This window comes from Pseudopodoces humilis, chromosome 20 (assembly GCF_049639895.1).
Source record: "Pseudopodoces humilis isolate 2021_Gansu_Grassland_sample_001 chromosome 20, ASM4963989v1, whole genome shotgun sequence".
NCBI lineage: Eukaryota > Metazoa > Chordata > Aves > Passeriformes > Paridae > Pseudopodoces > Pseudopodoces humilis.
The window spans coordinates 11,007,605-11,026,613 of NC_142219.1; the positions used below are offsets into that span (position 1 = coordinate 11,007,605).

A 19,009-nucleotide genomic window follows, 5' to 3' on the forward strand; every position below is an offset into this window, starting at 1 on the left:
TTTCTCCAGAGGAAGGGCATTCACAGGCACGGGATTTTGCAATCTGTCCTCCTGCCATTATTGCGTTACACAAAATTACTGAACTCGCTGGTCCATTCGACGGCACTCTGGTGGGCAAAAGTACTGGAGTCCTTTCATGAAAAAAAATAAATTTCCTCTTATGTATCCAATATATTGTTTTACTTCAATTAAGACAATTTTCAGAAAGCAATATTCACCCTATTAGTACCCTTTTCCACCTTGCAATGTATTAGAAAAATGCCCGTTTTCAAAGAAGGTGCAATGAAAAACATTTTTTCTTTGCACATACAGTATCAGCCAAAGCTTGGGTTACGAACAAACTATTCAAAAGGTAGGTTAGTCAGTAGCCTGAAACAGTGAATAAACATTTCTCTTTTCACTTGTGTATTCCTGGGTAGTCTTTTTGCAGATTTCTACACTATTTCAATAGCTTAAGGGCTATTCCCAAGACCAGAGAGCATCAAAGAACAGAAAACACTAAACTTTAGGTATTGCACATAGGCCACAACTCCATTTGTTACCTATTTCCTTTTCATCCTGCCCCAACAACAGGATAGCGACCCTTTCCATCAAAGGATAGCCCCTGTGCTTGAATTCATCTGTTTGGGAGGCAAAGTTTGAGACCTGCTCAGAACTCTGTGTGTAAAATCGACTTCTTATTTACGCATTCAACTCTAAATATGTTTTTACATTGCATGGAATTACAGAAATGTAGGCTGGATGTGATTTCTAAAGGTCTGGACTATTGCCAGCAGTAAATAAGGCCAGCTATGGCTTTATCAGTTAGTTGCATGAAAATCCTCTATGGATGTAGATTTCACAAAACTCAGCAAATTGTTGCAGAGCTGTGCTAGTCTTCTAGAGAAAACCTAACATCTAATCTGAACCTCCCAAACTTCAATTTATGTACATTGCTGCTTATTCTTTCCTCTCATACTGATGGGAAGAGTTCAGTGTCACCATTACTTCAAGTAATCGTAGGCTGTTACCCTTTGGCCTCCTCTTTGCCAGCCCAAACAAGCCCAGTTCCCTCAGCCTCTCCTTGAAGGTCAATGCAGAGTTAAGTTACATCTTCTGGGTTGATGGAGACTGGAAATTAGGAAGGAATTATTAACTATGAAGGTGGTGAGGGCCTGGCACAGGTTGCCCAGGGAAGCTGTGGATGCTCCATTCCTGGAAGTGTCCCAAGGCCAGGCTGGACGGGGCTCTGAGCAACCAGCAGAATGTGTCCCTGCCACGGCAGGATTCGGAACTAGATGATCCTAAAGGTCCCTTTCAACTTAAGCCATTCTGTGATTCTATATATTTCTAAACACAGAGGGCTAACAGTAAGTTCAAGGGTCTCAAACAAGGACAGCTAAAGTCCTGGAGCACTTTGTGTGTAAAACTATGCAATATTTCAGCTATGTGGAATATGTACTTGAAATACTCCTTTTGCCCTTGGGCTGGACTCTATTACCATATAAAAAGCTCAATCTAAGGATAAAACATCCAGGTATTTACAACTGAAATATGGATGTTAATGATACTTTGAATATATTTTCAAGAACTGTGACATCTTAAATGAATATGCTTTTATCAAGAAAATGTTTTTAAGCTAGATTTTTGCTAACCTCCAGAAATATGCAGTTTTCCTGGGATACCGTACAATGCTTAAAAAACTCAATCCTCCAAATTTGTATTCAGGAAATCTTAATTTTCTGGCACTGTGAAAGACCCTGGAGATTTATTTTTATATTCCCTTTATGGGATGATTGCCCTCTTAGTACTACTTGTGCCCCAAAATGATTCACAGAGAAGCAGAGCACATGCACTCATAAGGCAGTAGCCAGAAGCTTCTGCAGCATGAAACTTTGCTGACTTTGAGGCAGTAAAAGCAGAGTGCTAACAGTTCTTTGCTGAGCAACTGAAACACAGCAAGCCCTCCCTTAAGGAGAGAAACCAAGCTACCTGCCCATTTCATGATTCTCTTGATGGGTACTTTTACTGCAGGCCTGGCAGCACTGCCCTGCCTGGACAGGCTGGGAAATGTGTAGTTTTTAATATGCTGGCCCATTGGGACGTGAAGTTTCTTCTGTCAGCTGCAGCAGCATTACTTTTGCCAGTCTATCCCTATTACTGCTTCCCAGAAATGTCCACTGTTCTGTCAGGCACAGGACCAATACTGACTGCCCTGTATTTCTATTCCCTTGAACATACCTTTTTCTAGAACTTTCCTCTGGACTTGTAATTCTCTTATGGGTAGCAATAAATATAACACCTACCACATGCCCATTTTGTGACTTCTAAATATAATCTTCCTGTACTTCAGCTTTCTTAAAATATATGTATAGCTAGTCACAAGCAATAAATCAGTCTATGAGTATTTATCTTTTTCTATTTTGCCCCTTTTCTTGTTTGTGGAACAGCCTTTAACACCTTGGACAGACATACAGGAGTAGCCTTTATCTGGATGTTCTAGCATTTCTATGGAGTGATGACTGTCCCACCCTTTCTAATCCTTGAACTCAGTAACCTTTCCTACTGTCCTTCTAAGAGTTTTCTATATATCCTTTCTTTAAATTCCCTTTAATTTATAGGTCCTAGCAGAAGCACCTGTTGTCCTGTCCTTTGCCTGGAAATCCCCTAGCTCAAAATCCAATTCTCCAGTCAGGAAATTTAATCAAACTTCTTTCACAGCTCAGCTTCTTTTACTACAGCCATAGCTTGGTGTCAGACTGTACTTAGTAGGATTAGCAAATCTGCATTGTTCCTGATCTAGGAATATAAAAGAGTTTGGATAGATAGTATTAAAGATTGCTTTACCCTAGTCTGCCACTGGTGCATGTATTACACATATGTAACAATTACATATCAATGTTTAACTGAGCATGCACTCCTAAAATGTGACTGTTTCACTGTAGGCCTGAAAAGTTTCAGGGATCAATTTTCAAAGACAAATGTTCAAGACTCTCTTAAAGTAATGCTCCCAATTAAATCTGCTTTGTCTGGTTTAGTCCACAGTAAGCCATAGCATCACTGCAGGGTTTTATCAGTCACAGAGAACATACATGATAAAATATTCATAATGTTGTTCACTGTCATCCTATACAACAGCCAAGCCTAAAGGTCCTCTTGTAATTCTCATTCACACTGCCAGATTCAGTTATCATCTGCAGAGTTCTAGCAATATTCAACAGGAAACCATCATGGGAGATACACTGCACTACCACTTTATAAGGTTTATTTTCCCTTGCTTCTCTGAAAAAGAGGTATAAAATACTGACTACTGCCTCCTCTACCAGTTCTACATTTGCATGTACAAGCTGTAAGTATGAACAATTACAGGACATTATCTTTAAAATAAAAAAGAATTAATCTGTTAGCTTAGAAGTTTTGTTTGCTAATATATTATTTCCTGTTGATTTGAGAATGAATCTGATTTTAAAAAAACTCAAAGCAAATTTGTTTCATGCTTAATAAATTTTTTTGCCCTCACCATATAAATAGGTATCTCCCTACTATCAAAATCCCACAAGATTTCTTCAGGGCTCCACTTCATAATACATAGGTTTCTCAGCCTTCTATAAGCTCATTTCATAGCAGAGATTCAATATTCCTACAATATAGAACCTTTTAACATCCTTTTCAATTTCCCTTCATTGTGGTGGCATAAACTAACATGTTGTTATAGGTTTTTACCTTTCTACACTTCGCAGTCCTCATATATGCAGGACATTGAAAGGCATTTTGTTAGGAAGGACATAAATATATGGCATATGCATGTAGGCATCTGTATGAGAGGTGCTTTATTGACAGAGCTGCTTCTAATTATCCCAAGCTCCTCTCTGTTTATGATGGGACTGGTCAAGATTTCCTGCAGTGGTTTTAGACCAATGTAACGAATTGTTTGGGTGATGGGATAATGAGTTCATCCGCTGGCAGAATAAGTTAAGCTGATAAGTGACTTAAGAATACTTAGTGAATTCATAGTGGGACTTACTCTTTTATGTCACCTCTTCTAATTTTAACAGTTTAGAATTCCAACATTTTCCAGGAAAACTTTGGGCTCCTAGGATTGGGAAGAAAAGGTTTGGAACCCAAAACAATTTTGTCTAGTCAAATCCCTATTGCTTACCCATTCCTTCTGGGAGATGCCAAGGCTAGAAACAGGTATATACAGGACAACCCAGGTAATGTGTCTTATCCCAATTTAATTCTACCTCAGAGGGGTTCTTAATTTCTTTGAGAGGTATTAAGTCTATTTACTCCTCTCCAACAGATAGTTTCTTCTTTTTGATTTTTAGATGAAAGAAATTGTTAAAAACTCATTATTATAATTTTTCCCATTTAGTCCAGCAGCCACCTGAGTATACATTCTTGCTTTGAACAAAAGATGAATCATACAATAGTTTTGTATCCCTCTCTTATCCAGCACTCAATCAGGACTGCCTGACTGCTACACAGGAAGGACATTTCAACTAGCACTCATTGTAGTCTTTTTTACAAGAAAATAGGCTCTCTTTGTATTTACCCAAGTAATCATTGCTTTCTGTATTTTTGTTTGTGAAATTCTTCTGTTTTCCCTCTGCCTTTACTCAAGCATAGTTTGAATTTCTGAACTGCTTTGACTATGAGTGTCCTGGGCAATAGTATCTCCTTCATTTATTTTGTAGACTGGCCTTATTTCAGAATGGATTCCATTTTTTTTTGGTCTATTAACCTTAAGGAAAAACATCCAACTAATTCCTTTTTACCCCACTACTCCTTCTTCAAATACTTTAGCTTTATCTGCTTTCTTCAGAAGATCTTAAGTCCTAGATCTCTAAAGAAGATACTTGAAGAGAGTTTCATGCCATTTTGTGAAATAGCTCATAGCTACTAGCATATGCTAAATGTCAGCCACTATTGCAAGGAAAGTCTCTACAGGAAAATGACAACAGCTTCCATTGGTTATTCCAAGATTAAATGACATTTAAAGATTTTCTAACTTTTCTGGAAAGCAAATATTACTATTCCTGCACAAAGTTTATTCATTATTGTTTTTGGCTTACATAAGATAAATTTTACTTGGTTTAAGTTAAGGTTTTCAAATCTCCAAGTGCCTACCAGTTTTAAAATTATAATGGTGATGAAAGAGATATAATGACTGAAAGATGAAGTTCTTAAGCTTTTAATACAAATGACAGTTAATTCCCTTATTTGTGATAGTTTCTCTCTTCATTATTTTTCATTTTAAATTTCAAAGCTTTCCCAGCTGTGACTAGAAAGCTTTAATGTGAAAGCTGTAAGGAGATATATTACAATTTGGCTCCATTTACCAACTCTGTTCTATTAATTACTTGCTATCCTGATAACTGAGTCTTCCCTTTTGAAAATGCTTACTTGTTCAGAACTCTTTCCTACTAAGTATACCTCTACTGTTCCAGAGGATGACCAGGGATGTTTGTGCTTCAGCAAAGTATTGGAAGCATAGAAGCAGCCATCTGTTCCTTAGCATGTTCTTTCCCTTAAGCAACCAATTCCTTGTTCTTATGCTCAGAGAAGAATTTGCAATTAGCCCCCACCAAGGCCATCTGGGTAAGGCATTGGCATTATCTTGCTTATATTCCAACTTGTGTATAATTATAAAATTACAGCAGCACATTTTTTTCTGACCACCTGGCTATATGTTCCCTTCAGGATTCCAGAACTGGAAAAGACACTGCGGAAAAGAATGCCTATCATTATTTTACTATGTTTTATTACACCTTTGGGAGCCATGCAATAATTTATGCAATTTTTATTATAAAAAGCCATAGCCCTCTCAAGTTCACTTTCCCTATGATATGTAAAGGAGTTTTACAATATTGCCAAAAGCAGAAATGAGCCTGTTATGCTGGCAGTATATGAGTGGATATACCATGTATTTTTAGTGTCAGCCTTGACTAACTGTGGACACATCAGTTCTTAAGATATGGCAAGAAATCATGTGGGATGGGGAGATGGAGCAGTACTGGGAAGAAGGACTCAGGGATGCTGGTGAGTGAGTGCTGGCCCTACCCTGTCCGTGTGTGCTGGGACCCACAAACCTCCCTGTGCTGGGCTGAGTCCCCAGCATGGGCAGCAGGGGAGGGCGGGATTCTGTCCCTCTGCCCCACTCAGGTGAGACCCCACCTGCAGAGCTGCTCCAGCCCTGGGGTCCCAGCACAGGAAGAACATAGAGCTGTTGGAGCAAGCCCTGAGGAGGGCCACCAAGTTCATCAGTGGGATGGAGCAGCTCTCCTATAAGGAAAGGCTGAGAAAATCTGGATTGTTCAGCCTGGAGAAGACAAAGTTTAAGGGTGACCTCATTGTGGCTTTCCAGTACATGAAAGGAGCCTACAAGAAAGACGGACAGGGACTAAATAAAAGAGCCTGCAAGGGAGAATAGCTTCAAACTGAAGGACAGTAGAATCAGACTAATAAAAAACTCTTCCCTGTGAGAGTGGTGAGGCACTGGTACAGGTTGCCCAGAGAATCTCTGGAAGCCCCATCCCTGGAAGTGCTCAAGGCCAGGCTGGGTGAGAGTGGAAGGTATCCATGGCCATGGCAAGAGATTTGGAACTAGGTGGTATTTAAGGTCCCTTTCAGCCCAAACCACTGTATGACTGTAAGATTTGAAGACTTGGGTTTTCCTTTCTGATACTTTTTCCTTCTTTGGCTATTAAAATCATGACCTGGATTTGGGGGATTCATTTCCCAAGGTATATCACACATTTATACCACGCAACTGGTATATCACCTGCATCTTTGTTGGAAATGATTCTTGGTTGACTTACTTGCTTTTAACTAAAAAAAATTGTATTCAGTTTAGTTAAGGATATTGTGACTTTCAGATATTGAGCCAGTATTATAACATTACATTCAAGAAGAAATGTCTTAGGTGTCAAGATCAACAATTTACTAGTATTTTCTTTACATCACACAATAGATCACCAAGTTTACAATAATTTAAAACTGTCTTTCCTCTTGTACGATGTTTGTAACATCTACCAATTTATGGAAGTTTTAACTCTCTGCTTTTGTCCTTGGATTACAGATTCCAATGGCGGATTTGGTAGTAGAGGGACAGTGTTATGATTCACTACAAAATACAGTAATGAACACAAACCTCTTAAAATGCAATATCCTGTTGGTATGATTGTTCTGAGAGTTGGCCAAAGACCTGTATTAGCTCTAAAAGATTTTTTTTTTCAGACTATTAGTAGAAAAAGCATTTTGACTGAGATAAAAATTTCTTGCTTGGTTATTATCAGCTACAAAATCAGGAAAGGAAATCCTGAGTATTTGAAAACAGATCTATGATGTTTTAGAGGATTATCTGTTGTGTCAGTATTTGCACTAGTGAAAAGAAATGCTCAAATGTATTTTTGAAGCTATGTTTTTATACCTATAAATCTGTCCATATATAAAGTAGGCTGGAGTGTCAGAAGACCCCACCTCACAATTGAAGAAGCAAACAAACAGCCCCCAAATCAGAACCGTCTGACTGAGCTTGTGTTTCAGTGTGCCTCAGGAGGCTGGTGAGTCAGCTCTGCCTCTGGCTGCCGAGGCAGTGCCAGCCCTCCCGGCATTCCCAGGGCTTTGGAAAGGACCAGGAACTGCCACCAGCCTCGGGTTTCACTGCAAACACAGCTAAATCAGTGCCTTCATGGAACTCAGAGAACACAGGATGCAATTCTGACCAAGTCAATCCTTAGCAAATGAAAAGGAGTAACAACACAAAGTGAGGAAAGTGTAAGAGGTAATTTGGAAAGTTTATGTAAACCAGCCTGCTCCTATTTCAGCAACTATGCCTTCTTAAGGGGCAATTTTTTCAGCATACAACTTTAGTGTTACAATAATAATCAAAACAGTTGTAGATTTCCTTTGAAATAATAACAATACAATGTATTTTGTTTCCAAATAAAACAAAATAGAAAGTAAATTTTAAAGAAATAATATTTTCATATAAATTTTTGTGTAATTTTTGTGTCATGTAAACAGTGCATGCTCTCACCAGGTGACTCTAGTGAAGTCAAGGGAGATGCACTACGTGCAACTGATACAAATTTCAGAAGAATTGGGCCCAAAATTCTTTATTTCTTTTAAAAGCCCAAGTCATCCTCTTGCCTCCACTGTTTGTTCCTGCCAAACTGGAGAACTGGCCAGAATACTTCACAGTTAAACAACAAAAATGCCCAGACTCTGATCATTTTCATCCCCTCCGAACACAAGCCAGACAAATGGAACACATACACATTTGCACATAACCTTGTAAATCAAATATACCCTTGGTTTTTGATATCCCAAATCCCTGCCCTTCACTTACCCTGGATCACTCCCATGACTCATGATGTATGCATAACATTTTCTGAAACCTAAACATGCTGGAAAAACATTCACCTTGCCAAAAGTGCCTGATTAAGACATATTCTGTATCTACTTTTGACAATACTTGAGTGATATTCACTTTAATAAACTATAATATTTTCTATTCCAAACATTACATCTATTTGCACCTATTTATAGGTGTAAACCAAGCAATAAACACAGCCTCCCAAGAGCCTGGTACCATGGATAGCTCCAGCTGCATGAGTGTAAGCATCACAGTAGCAGCAATACCTCAGGAACCTTTATCTTTAACGGACCTCTCTTCTTTCAGTCTATAGCAGCATTGGATTTTAATTGCCGAACATAATTGTGGTGATCATGCTCAGTTGTTCATAAATTGAGTTTACCTGCTCAGGGCAGCAGACAGAGCTGTGAGCTTTCCACAGCTCTGCTGAAACACTATTGCTGATGCTGTTGTTTCCTCTCCTGCAGAGTCGAATGGCAGAAAGTTTGCGTCTGTTTGATTCCATCTGCAACAACAACTGGTTTATCAACACTTCCCTCATCCTTTTTTTGAATAAGAAAGATCTGCTGGCAGAAAAAATCCGACGCATCCCCTTAACAGTCTGCTTTCCTGAATACAAAGGCCAAAACACTTATGAGGAGGCAGCAGTCTACATCCAACGCCAGTTTGAGGACTTGAATCGCAACAAGGAGACCAAGGAGATCTACTCACACTTCACCTGTGCCACTGATACCAGTAACATACAATTTGTGTTTGATGCAGTGACAGATGTCATCATTCAGAACAATCTCAAATATATTGGCCTCTGCTAAGAATCCTTGGGTTTAATCTGTTTTCCTGGAGTGATAAAAAAGGGGCTAACCTCTTCCACTTCTAGTGGAAAAAAATTGGGCAATGCTTAATAGCCCAAGGAAAGAAAAGGGGAAATCTGATATATGAACATAGTTCCTCTTATGCCCCCTTAACCTGCTACATCATTTCCCCCAAATATATGTTCTGGAGAGTGAGAGCCTCCTCTCCAAGAAAACCAAACACCCCCAGTGAAAAAAAAAGCCCAACCAAAAACCCAAAAACCCCCAAACAAAAACAAAAAAAGAGATTGAGGCCTAACTCTGTGGAGATGTTTCACCACAGTCACTGCACTTTTATTCCATTTGTTTCATTCCATTTCCTACAGTGGGAGTGTTATCATGTTCTGTGTAAGAAATTACTCTTCATCCGGTTGTCCTAAAATTTTATTGACATAAAAATATAAAACTGGTGAGTGACAGATGAACTTGTTTGCAGGGTGTGGAGCAAAATGCTTGTGTTGGGGAGAAAAGCTAGTTCAAACCAGAAGCTACTGAATGAGAGAGTTTAAGCAAAATACTACTTAAATTTGTAGAGTGGGTATGCACCCACAATATTGGTATCCACAGTCAAGAGTATGTACACATCCATCATGTATGCACATGCACATGACTCTAAGCATATACTATGTACACACCTCTGCTTTACTTTACTGTTTCTCATGGACACCTTGCCTATTAAAGGAATTGTTGGTGCGCAACTGTTTTGTGATTTCCAAACTGACTAGCAGCTCTTTCTGCTCTTTATGGCTTCAAATATGCAGCAAAATTACATGAAATGAATCTTTGAATAGGCCAAATTAAGGTCGGTGTTTCTTCTACTGATAAGGAGTTTTATACATCCAAACAGTCTTCTTTTACATCTTTTTTTGCCAAATCTTGTGGTGTTTCATGAAAAACCAAATTATATTTAAGAAGTAGGTTAGTGTTCCTTTTTTAATACAGATTAAAAAAATAAATCACAAAGCAATTTTTTAAATTATTGTTGTAGTGTCTGGATTGCTGAATGTGAAAGTTGCCAACGGACAATTCTGTTCCACTGCTCCAAATACCTTCTGGGTATCGTAATATTGTAACAGATTTCCCAAGAAGCAGGAGCCATGGAGATTGTGTAGTATATAGCCTCCAAAGTCTTTTTTTGTTGTTTTTTTAAATTATTTTTAAAATGTGATGTGTTATTAGAAGGTTAAAGATGAGCGATATGAACAATAACTAAATGTCTTTATATTTCAATTTAATAATTTAAATTATTTACAGTTTAGTCAAGTTAAGGAAACTGAAGAGATGCAATCCTCAGCTCCAGGTTTCATCTCATAAAGAAACACTACTGGATGGAGTAACATTCCGGCAAAAGTTTGAATGCATAAGAAGCTCTGTGGGACTGTACTGGAAAATCTCATATGGATTATATAGACCTAAGTCTTTGGTCAGTTGGTTCTTTCCCCTGCCATAGAAAAGACTTCTTAAAGACTTCAGTGTAAAGTTGGTGTGTAAATATATGTTTGATAACTGTAAAGCACATACGTACACAGAGACACAGACACACATGCACACTGGAAAATCACCTTCTACTTTTGTTCCCCTTATGTACTACAATTAGTGCAAGAAATCTCAGCCAAGGGCTCTAAGAAAATTAAAACAAAATGGTTAATAACATCAACATTTAAATTGTCCACTTCAAAAATAAATAATTCAAATGATATTGAACGTGTCTATAGTGTGTTCATTAAGTAGTGTCATGATAGTTAATTGGAAAATACTTGTGAAGTTTTCTTCTAATCTAATTTTGCACAAGATATTTTATCCCTGTAGTGAAGACATGGGGCCCCTTTTAGCATTCCCTGCCAATTGTTACACCTGAAGAGTAGAGGCAAAAGAGTAAATGAGGCTGTGCCTTCAAGATATAAGAAGTCTGTCAAGGCACACAGAGTTTTTAGGTCTCACTTGTAGTGAGGAAGTACTGCTGCCTACTTGGGATATTTGCACTCAGGCTGCTTGGCATGTTTACTAAAATCTGTATACAGTAATTGCTAGTACAAGTTCCTCTAAACTTTGCTTACTATTAAATCGCTATAATTTACCTGGGAAATTGTGCAGTATTTCTAATCTAATTTGCTTTTTACATGTAATATCCAATTATTTGCCAGTTGACTTGTGGAAAAGGTGGGAAGTGAGTCAGGGCTCCCTTTCCCAATGAATGGTTTATTAGATGTGTCTCCTTCACCTCTTTCTTTCATCGGACTGTGGCTATTATAGATTAGGGAAAGAAGTGACAAGAAAACACCAGCATTCATTACAGCATAGCTTCGAGGTAAGAAAGCTGAATAAAACCAAAAGTGTAGTCAATTATCAGGAGGGTAACAGACACTTTATATTAAAAACCAAATCTTTATTCAACTAAGAAGGTCTTTCTACCATAAGTATTAGAAGTGGAGAACCCAGGACATTTTAACAATGGCCCAAGGGGATTTCTAAGGGAAAGCAGCCAGTTCCATTCCTCATTGAGTGAAAGCTATCTAGGAAAGGAGAAAAGAAAGTGAAGCACCACCTGTGCTCCTACTTGACTTAAATCAGAGGCATGGGGAGGAACAAAGAAGTAAATAATTATGTTTAAATAATCAAGTCACATAATCACATTATCTGAACAGCAATTTCTTGCTATTCTCTAATAATTGAATTCCTATGATGTTTTTGATTTTAGTATTCCGAGTAATTCTCTGTCTTCTCTCTTCAAGATGTTAAAATAAACTATGTTTTATACAGAGTTTTCTGTACAAAAAATTCTGAGTGTATAAGAAAACTGAGGCACAGCAAAGTTAGAACTAAAAAGCCTGTTGGTTGAAGACAGGTGCTGAAATTAAATCCCTTGACTCTTAGTCACCCACCTGGATATATCATACAATTAAATTTGCATATATTTTCTCAGTTCTAAGGTTTATCAGTCATGCAGTGCACTGCCACCTGAAAGAGCTCCATTAATACAGCTGGGATTTCACTTCACCTGGGCAACAATGACATTCACAGAAGAGATGTCCCATCTGCTGCAGTAAGAATGCCATCTGTCCTTTCAGCATTTGCACTCTATACAGCAAAACAAGTTTTGAAGGGAAAAAGGTATCCTTAAAGAGTCCTTATCCACACATTTAATTGGCTATGATTTTTCAAGGGTGAAAGAGAGGAGGCACTAAGAGTCAGCAGTGTAGGAGAAATATTATCTCTTGGGCTCTTCCCAAATAGAGGTTCTGGCAAGCTTAAAAATCCATTGCCTCATCCATTCCACCTCAATCTTTGCCTAAAAGGATTAGGTACCCATAAAGGACAGGATAGGCAATGGGTAAGAATTATTAAACCTTTCCAGTGTTAACCGTACCATAATGAAAGATTTTTTTTTCTAGAACTATTTTTGCAGTTGCTATTTCTGAGGTCATTTATCATTGCATAACACCCTTTTCACTAACATTGTCAAGTATTATATATGTCAACTAATTGTTTTTACAGAGAGGAAGTTTTGTTATTAATTTCTTCAATGTTCTTAATTTTCTCCTCCTGCTGGCCCTTCTCCCTTTTCTATCCTCTACTGAACACATATATCTATTTTTGTCTTTCTTCTGCCCATTAATTCTTTTCACTAAGTTGTTGTTTTTTCTGGAAATGTTACTTCTCAGTGTTCTTCCAGTCTTTATGCATTCTCTCACATTTTGTTTTTTAACTATCCCACAGTTCCTGGAAGATACTGGGACACATCCTTAAATTTTAGGAATCAAAAATATTCTGTAAGTGGATTCACTCAAAATAACCATGTTTTCCTAAATTACTCCTGTTTGGAGAAAGACCAGGTGGCCTGGCATAGAGCTAGCTGGAGTCACTGACCACTTCCCCATTAAAACAGCTACACTTCATGCCAAGGGCGTGTACAGCTTCTGTTCCTTTCTGTCTAGCACAGAACACATTGCTTTATTGTCCCTGCAAATTACCTCAGCTCTAGAGAACAGCACAAATCGAGCTGTGGAGTGCTGCAGGAGTTGCTGACCTCCTCCAGCTGATCCAAGGTACATCCTATCTCATTATCTGGATGTGAGGTGTAGAAGTGAATGCAAAGAGAAAGACAGACAGTTTCTTGGCGAGCTGAAAAGGGATGAATTACCAAGGAGAGACTATTTCTGTATCTGTAACATGTCAAATGAATTATGTCAGGTCTTGTGACTCTTACTACTTATTGGAAAATATTTGTGGTTATCCCTGATACTTCCCCAAATTGTCTCATAGAGAAAAGTTTTGCATCTCTTCGTTTCTCTTTTACGTAGCCCTCTGTATGTGAGTCTGTTCTACACTGTCACAATTCTGCTCCAGGATTTATCTTCCAGCCCTTCAATACAGGCATGTATATATTTTTATAGATACATTATATTTTTATCTAAATAAATGAAATACATGACTCAAAAAAACCACCTTTTCCAAGAGTAATTACTCAGAGCTGCTTTTACAGACTTGTTCACAAAGTTGTTCACAAAGTAGCTTGGCCCAACATATGAATACCCTTCATATGAATGGAATTATTGGAGATTTTAAAAAGGATTGCTTACATGTAAAAATACATCTTTAGATTTTTTTAGAATTCATGTACAGTTAGCAAGGCTGTAAGCATTCATTTAATTCTTTTTAAGCATCATTAATGAAACAATTTATCAGACAATATACTTTGCTATGAATTTAAACAGTATGGCTTTTTAACTGATAATTTCTATTGAAATTTTAATTTTAAAATCATGATTTTGATCAACTGGAAGAGAAGTTTAAGACTTATGTTCAGATTAGAATGCCTATGAGACTAATGCACTGTGATGAAAGAAGGGACAAAGTGAAATTTTAATGTGAGATTCTGAAACACCAATTCAAGCATGCAGTCCACAGAATCTCTATCTCCAGCAGGTAGCCTTAACTTGCATAAGAACTAAGAAAGTTAACTAAGGAAAAGTGTGATAAGCAAAAATAGACAAGATACTGCTTTTAAATACTAGTTTCAAGGGAAACGGAATAAATTAAATCTGGAGCATGGGTGAATTTACCTGATTTCTTCTCTGCGTTGTCTACTTGAACATTTAACTGCTTAAAAACTCCTACCTTGAGGTAATTTTGCCAGCCTGTCAAAAATCTGATGGGTGTTCTTCCGACAGATATCTACTGGATCATCCAGGAGCCCAGCAAGGGCAGAAATGACTCCACTTCGTATTAGCCCTTCCCTATGAACAACAATGGAGGACAGATCTAACACAGTATAATAAAACTTATATATATTTGAGATATTTAATCTAAACTGCTCTTCTTTATGTTGCATCTGTCTGAAAAAACTTAAAACTCTGTTTTTATTTCTCACTGAAACATCACTTTGGAATTGCACCTACCTGCCAATACTATGCAAAGCCATTACAGAGAGAACTTCTGTTGTTTTTTGCCGGACAGTTTGGTCTTGATGCACCAGCAAAGTCTTCAGGCTATCCAAGAATCCTATGAGACATCAGAGTTCATTTTAACATTTCTTACCTCCAGCATTAATTTGAAATTATTCAATCGTTCAAGCAATATTCATCAGTTATCTCACAATTTGAAGCGCCTCAGAATTTTCAGCTTGTCCTGACAGTGCAATTCTAATTGTCATATCTCAAGTAAGGAAGAAACTTCCCAATGTTAAGGCCTACTGCCAAAAATGTCATGCTACAAACAAGCTCCTGACTCCTTATCAAGTTAAATCCTAATCCTGCAAATATAAAGTGACATAACTCTAAAAATAAGCCAGTAGAGCTACTGATGTCTTTAGAAAAGCATGTTTTTGCAGGGTTGACACTCACTTGTCTTTTCTGAACAGAAATAAATGTGGTGAACCATTAATGATTGTGTATGCACATATGGCACTGACCAAAGCCAAAAAACCTAACAACCCCAAACTAACAATCTCACATTGCTTTGGCAATCAAACTGTTCATCAAACACTAACTAAATAAATTTTAAACATGATTAGTCTCTTTTATGAGAGGAAAAAAATACAAAGGAAGTAAATGGAAAAAAAAAGCAGTAGCAAACAAGGATTTTTTTCTGTTACCTAATGAGCTACCTGTGTAGATACACCACAGATTGCTAAAAATTGCAAAAATAAGCTTGTGGTTAGGGGCTTTTTTCCCCCCCGATATCAAAACTCAGGATTCTTCCAGGCTTTTGAAATAAGTGGTGGCCAGATGTAGTCCTTATGAGTATGATAAATTTGGTTATATTCCTTCCTTTTCTAATTTCTCATTGAGTTCTAGGCAAGCAAGTGATGATGTGATGGGGTTATAACTTGGAACCAATTAAGTGGGTTTTTTTTAAATTAGCCTATGATAGGAATTAGCTAAAATCAGAATAAAGTCTGGGGACATGGTTTAGTGGTGATCATGGCAGGGCAGAGTTAACAGTGGAACTGGATTATCTTGGAGGTTTTTCCCAACCTTAACAGTTCTTGGATTCTAAAGAAATAAAAACTCTGCACTACTTTTGTATTTTTTGGGGTTGATAAAACAGTGAGCCATTGATGAACCCTAAAGTGATGATAATTCTTATAATAACTGTTGTGTACATGGTATTACAATATTCTTTACCTAAGGTAAAACAAACAGGAAATTTTTCCTGGGCATCTTGTGTCATCAAAGATATTATAAGGAAAAAGTAATGGAAGAAAGCAAAGTGGGGTTCCCCCCTCATCCTGCCCCACTGTGTCAGAGCTAGTGAGAACAGATCACTCACCTAATGCTATTGCCTGGTAGACTTTTTCTGGATCATGGACAAGATCGCAGAGAGCCATCAGCGCCCGCTGCTGCGTCAGCAGCTCGGGGGACTGCAACTCCTCATTGAGTTTAGGAAGGGCCCTCCTCCCAAAGGCCAGAGCAGCTTTGGTGGGGTCTATATCAGGGGGCAGGTAGGCTGAGATATGAGGCTGTGCCATCCTAAATCTTCTTGAGAAAGATTCTCCCTATCCCTAAAATTACTGCAAAATGGCTGTACTTGGTGACTGGGCAGATAATGTACCATAAAGCCACCTACTGACTTTAAACAGTTCTCTGTGTCCCCAAGGAGCTCTTTTAGCAGATATACACTGTCAGGAAGCTGTGAAAGAGGCTGGAATCGTGCATCATCAGCACTAATGTGTGCTCATCTGTTGAATTGTCTTAATCTGGTTTAATTCTTACTGAACACTGTAAAGAAAAGAGAGAGAGAGAGAAAGCTTAAAATTTCAAGGAAAGATGTTAAATTTGATAGAGGGAATGCTTTTTAAAGGGTTCAAGTGGTGCAGCCCAATGCCCAAAATCGGAGGGGGTCTCAAAAGAATAAAATTAAAATTTCAAAGGAAAACGAAATACCTCTTTTTTCCCAAAGGAAAAAAAAAAAAAAAAAAGCATTTTTAAATGGGATCTGTTTAAAACTTGCCCTCAGAATTCGGCAACGTTTGATGGAATTCGTGAGGGCTGCCCCCCCTCCCCCCCCCCCCCCGCCCCCCGCCCTTCCCTCAGGACGGAAAGCGCCTCAGCGGAATGAACACTACGACCTCCAATATTGAAAACTGCTAACAACAAAAACAAAACAAAACAAAAGTTAAACCAGCTTCTAAACAACTCCACTTCTCCCTTCAAAGCAAACGAAATAGACTACACCATCGAAGGCGCCGAGTGCCATTACCGAATCCCCGGCTCCCGCCCCTCAGCGCCGGCCGGCCCTCAGGCGCGCGCGTGCCCTGGTTGCCACAGCGCCAGCTCTTTGCGTACGCCCCTCTTCGTGAATAGCGACTAACGCCGCAGGGCAGGGTCCGGCCGTGCGTCACCAGCGTGAGCACCGCGTTTGGCAGAGCCCGCGCTGAGGGACTTGCGTCAGTGGCGTAGTTAGCAGCGGGGCGCGGGGCGGGTGGGGGCTGAGGCGCGGCCTCTGAGGGGACCCGTGAGGGGACGGCGATGCTTCCTTGAGGTCCCGGAGTGGCGGCCGTTCCACTTCGGTTTGCTGCTGAAATATGGAGTATCTTTCCTTGCCCCCTGTTTTCAAAGTAATTTTACTTGAACAAAATCGAGGAAAATTCAGAGCGAGCAAAATGGTGGTCGAGTTAGGGGCAGAAATGCAGCAGACGAGTGCCTTGGGGTACAAGGGCTGAAGGGAGGGGAGTAGTTTTGGGCTGTTTTCTTTCCTTCTCCAGAATGTCTCTATGAGCAGCTAGAATGTGTAGTGATGATTTCCATTATTACTTAGTTTCACAGAACTGTTCAGAGGAAGGTACACGGGAAGAACGGATCTTTGCAATGTTGTGGCACAATTTAAGGGTGTTCTGGATTGTCAGATGTTATCTGGCATCAGGAAAAAGCTCTGAACAGCTTGTGCTATAAAAGGATAGTGCAGATAGTGAAGTCGTTGAGATGTTTTTCATTATGTCTGAGTAACATTTGTAATAATCAAAGTTCTTAAAAAGGATTTTACAAATCCAAAGTAATTCTGATCAGCCGGATTAAAATGCATTACAGGAATAGGTTCTGGTTTGTTGATCTTCAAAATCCATAAAAGAAAAATTGCTACTTTAAAAAGTATTTTCTGGAAAGGATTAATTTTTCTGCAACATTTTAGAGCTGATTATTTACCTTGCAGGTGATTTACCTGAATTAGATTAGACTTCCACTAACTATGTACTTGTAAAAGTTCACCTGATTTCCATGGGAAAAGCATGAACTTTTCTCAGCGTAGAAAGAGCAGGACCGAATCAGACTTGTCCCTCAGTGTTACCTCTGATTTTGGTGGGAGTTGTTCTGTCTTGTCCTTCACCTCAGCTTGGAATACCGATTTTTTTAGTGGTCATGACATTAACTTATTTTATGTATGCCTTCTGAATGCCTTCCTCACATCTTTTGTCTATCCACAGAACCTGCTGGCGCTACTGTTCTTGCAATGTTGAGATAAGGAGGGTTGTGATGCCATGGAGACACTGTGTTCCCAGCCCTCCCTGGTGACTGAATCCCCTTTCAGCTCTTTAAGAAGGGAAAATATGGATAATTCTCAGTATTTTTAGCAGCTTCTTATTTCTTAAAATATTTTCCTGTAATAGTGTGTCTTATTTGTTGATATGGTAAATTGGGATATGCTTATGTGTTGCACACTTATGTGTGTGAGATTTAGATTAAATACATTAAGTGTAAGTGAAGATGGCCACTCAATTTTGAAATATATCTGTGAGCTTGCCTTGTTGCCTCCTGTACTTTGCATTCACTGAGGTTGTTGAACTGGGGTTTTTGTAGCTTTGTTTCCTCTGGGAGAGGAGCAGTGAGTCAGTCTACATACACAACAGGTGTTTACCATTCTTAGGAGGTGTTGAACTACTACAACTAGAACATGCAGAAAGCAAGTTAGTGTTTGAAACTCTTACCAACCCATGGAGTTGTTGTTTTCAGAACGATACTAATAGTTCTGACATTGATTAAGACATTAATGTTGCCATAAATTCATTCAAGCTGGCCAGAAGGGAAGGAGCACACTATAACAAGGGTCTAGATCTCTCAGGTTCTCTATGGTCACAAGTAGCCTAAGTAGAGCTCTCCATATGGTAAGAGATAAATACTGTGATGTCACCTTCTTTGGTGAATGACCCATCAGCTACAAATCCGGGTTCTTTGTGGGGAAGTGGCTGTCTTGCTATGGTTGAGATCATATTCCTGCCAGAAGTGATTTAAAAGCAATTCCTCATGGAAGAGAATAAAATATTAATTCTAAGTAGTGGACTGGCAATTTTCTTAAACATTATTCT

General features: G+C 38.7%; 2 protein-coding genes across 4 annotated transcripts in view; one reads left to right on the plus strand and one right to left on the minus strand.

Moving 5' to 3' along the window:
- Positions 1–10,818, plus strand: part of GNAZ (G protein subunit alpha z) — a 49,471-nt gene extending 38,653 nt beyond the window's left edge. For all 3 annotated transcript variants that reach the window (XM_088065112.1, XM_005524461.3, XM_088065113.1), the window contains one exon: positions 8,827–10,818. In XM_088065112.1, the coding sequence (XP_087921238.1) occupies positions 8,827–9,171 (345 nt within the window). In that variant the 3' untranslated portion in view covers positions 9,172–10,818. The remainder of the gene's footprint in view (positions 1–8,826) is intronic.
- The window catches only part of RSPH14 (radial spoke head 14 homolog), a 70,794-nt gene extending 54,614 nt beyond the window's left edge, over positions 1–16,180 (minus strand). The window contains exons 1-3 of the mRNA XM_005524610.2: positions 15,982–16,180; positions 14,610–14,712; positions 14,329–14,447 (exon numbers count right to left, since the gene is read on the minus strand). Of these exons, the coding sequence (XP_005524667.2) occupies positions 14,329–14,447; positions 14,610–14,712; positions 15,982–16,180 (421 nt within the window). The remainder of the gene's footprint in view (positions 1–14,328; positions 14,448–14,609; positions 14,713–15,981) is intronic.
- Positions 16,181–19,009: the final 2,829 nt, after the last annotated feature.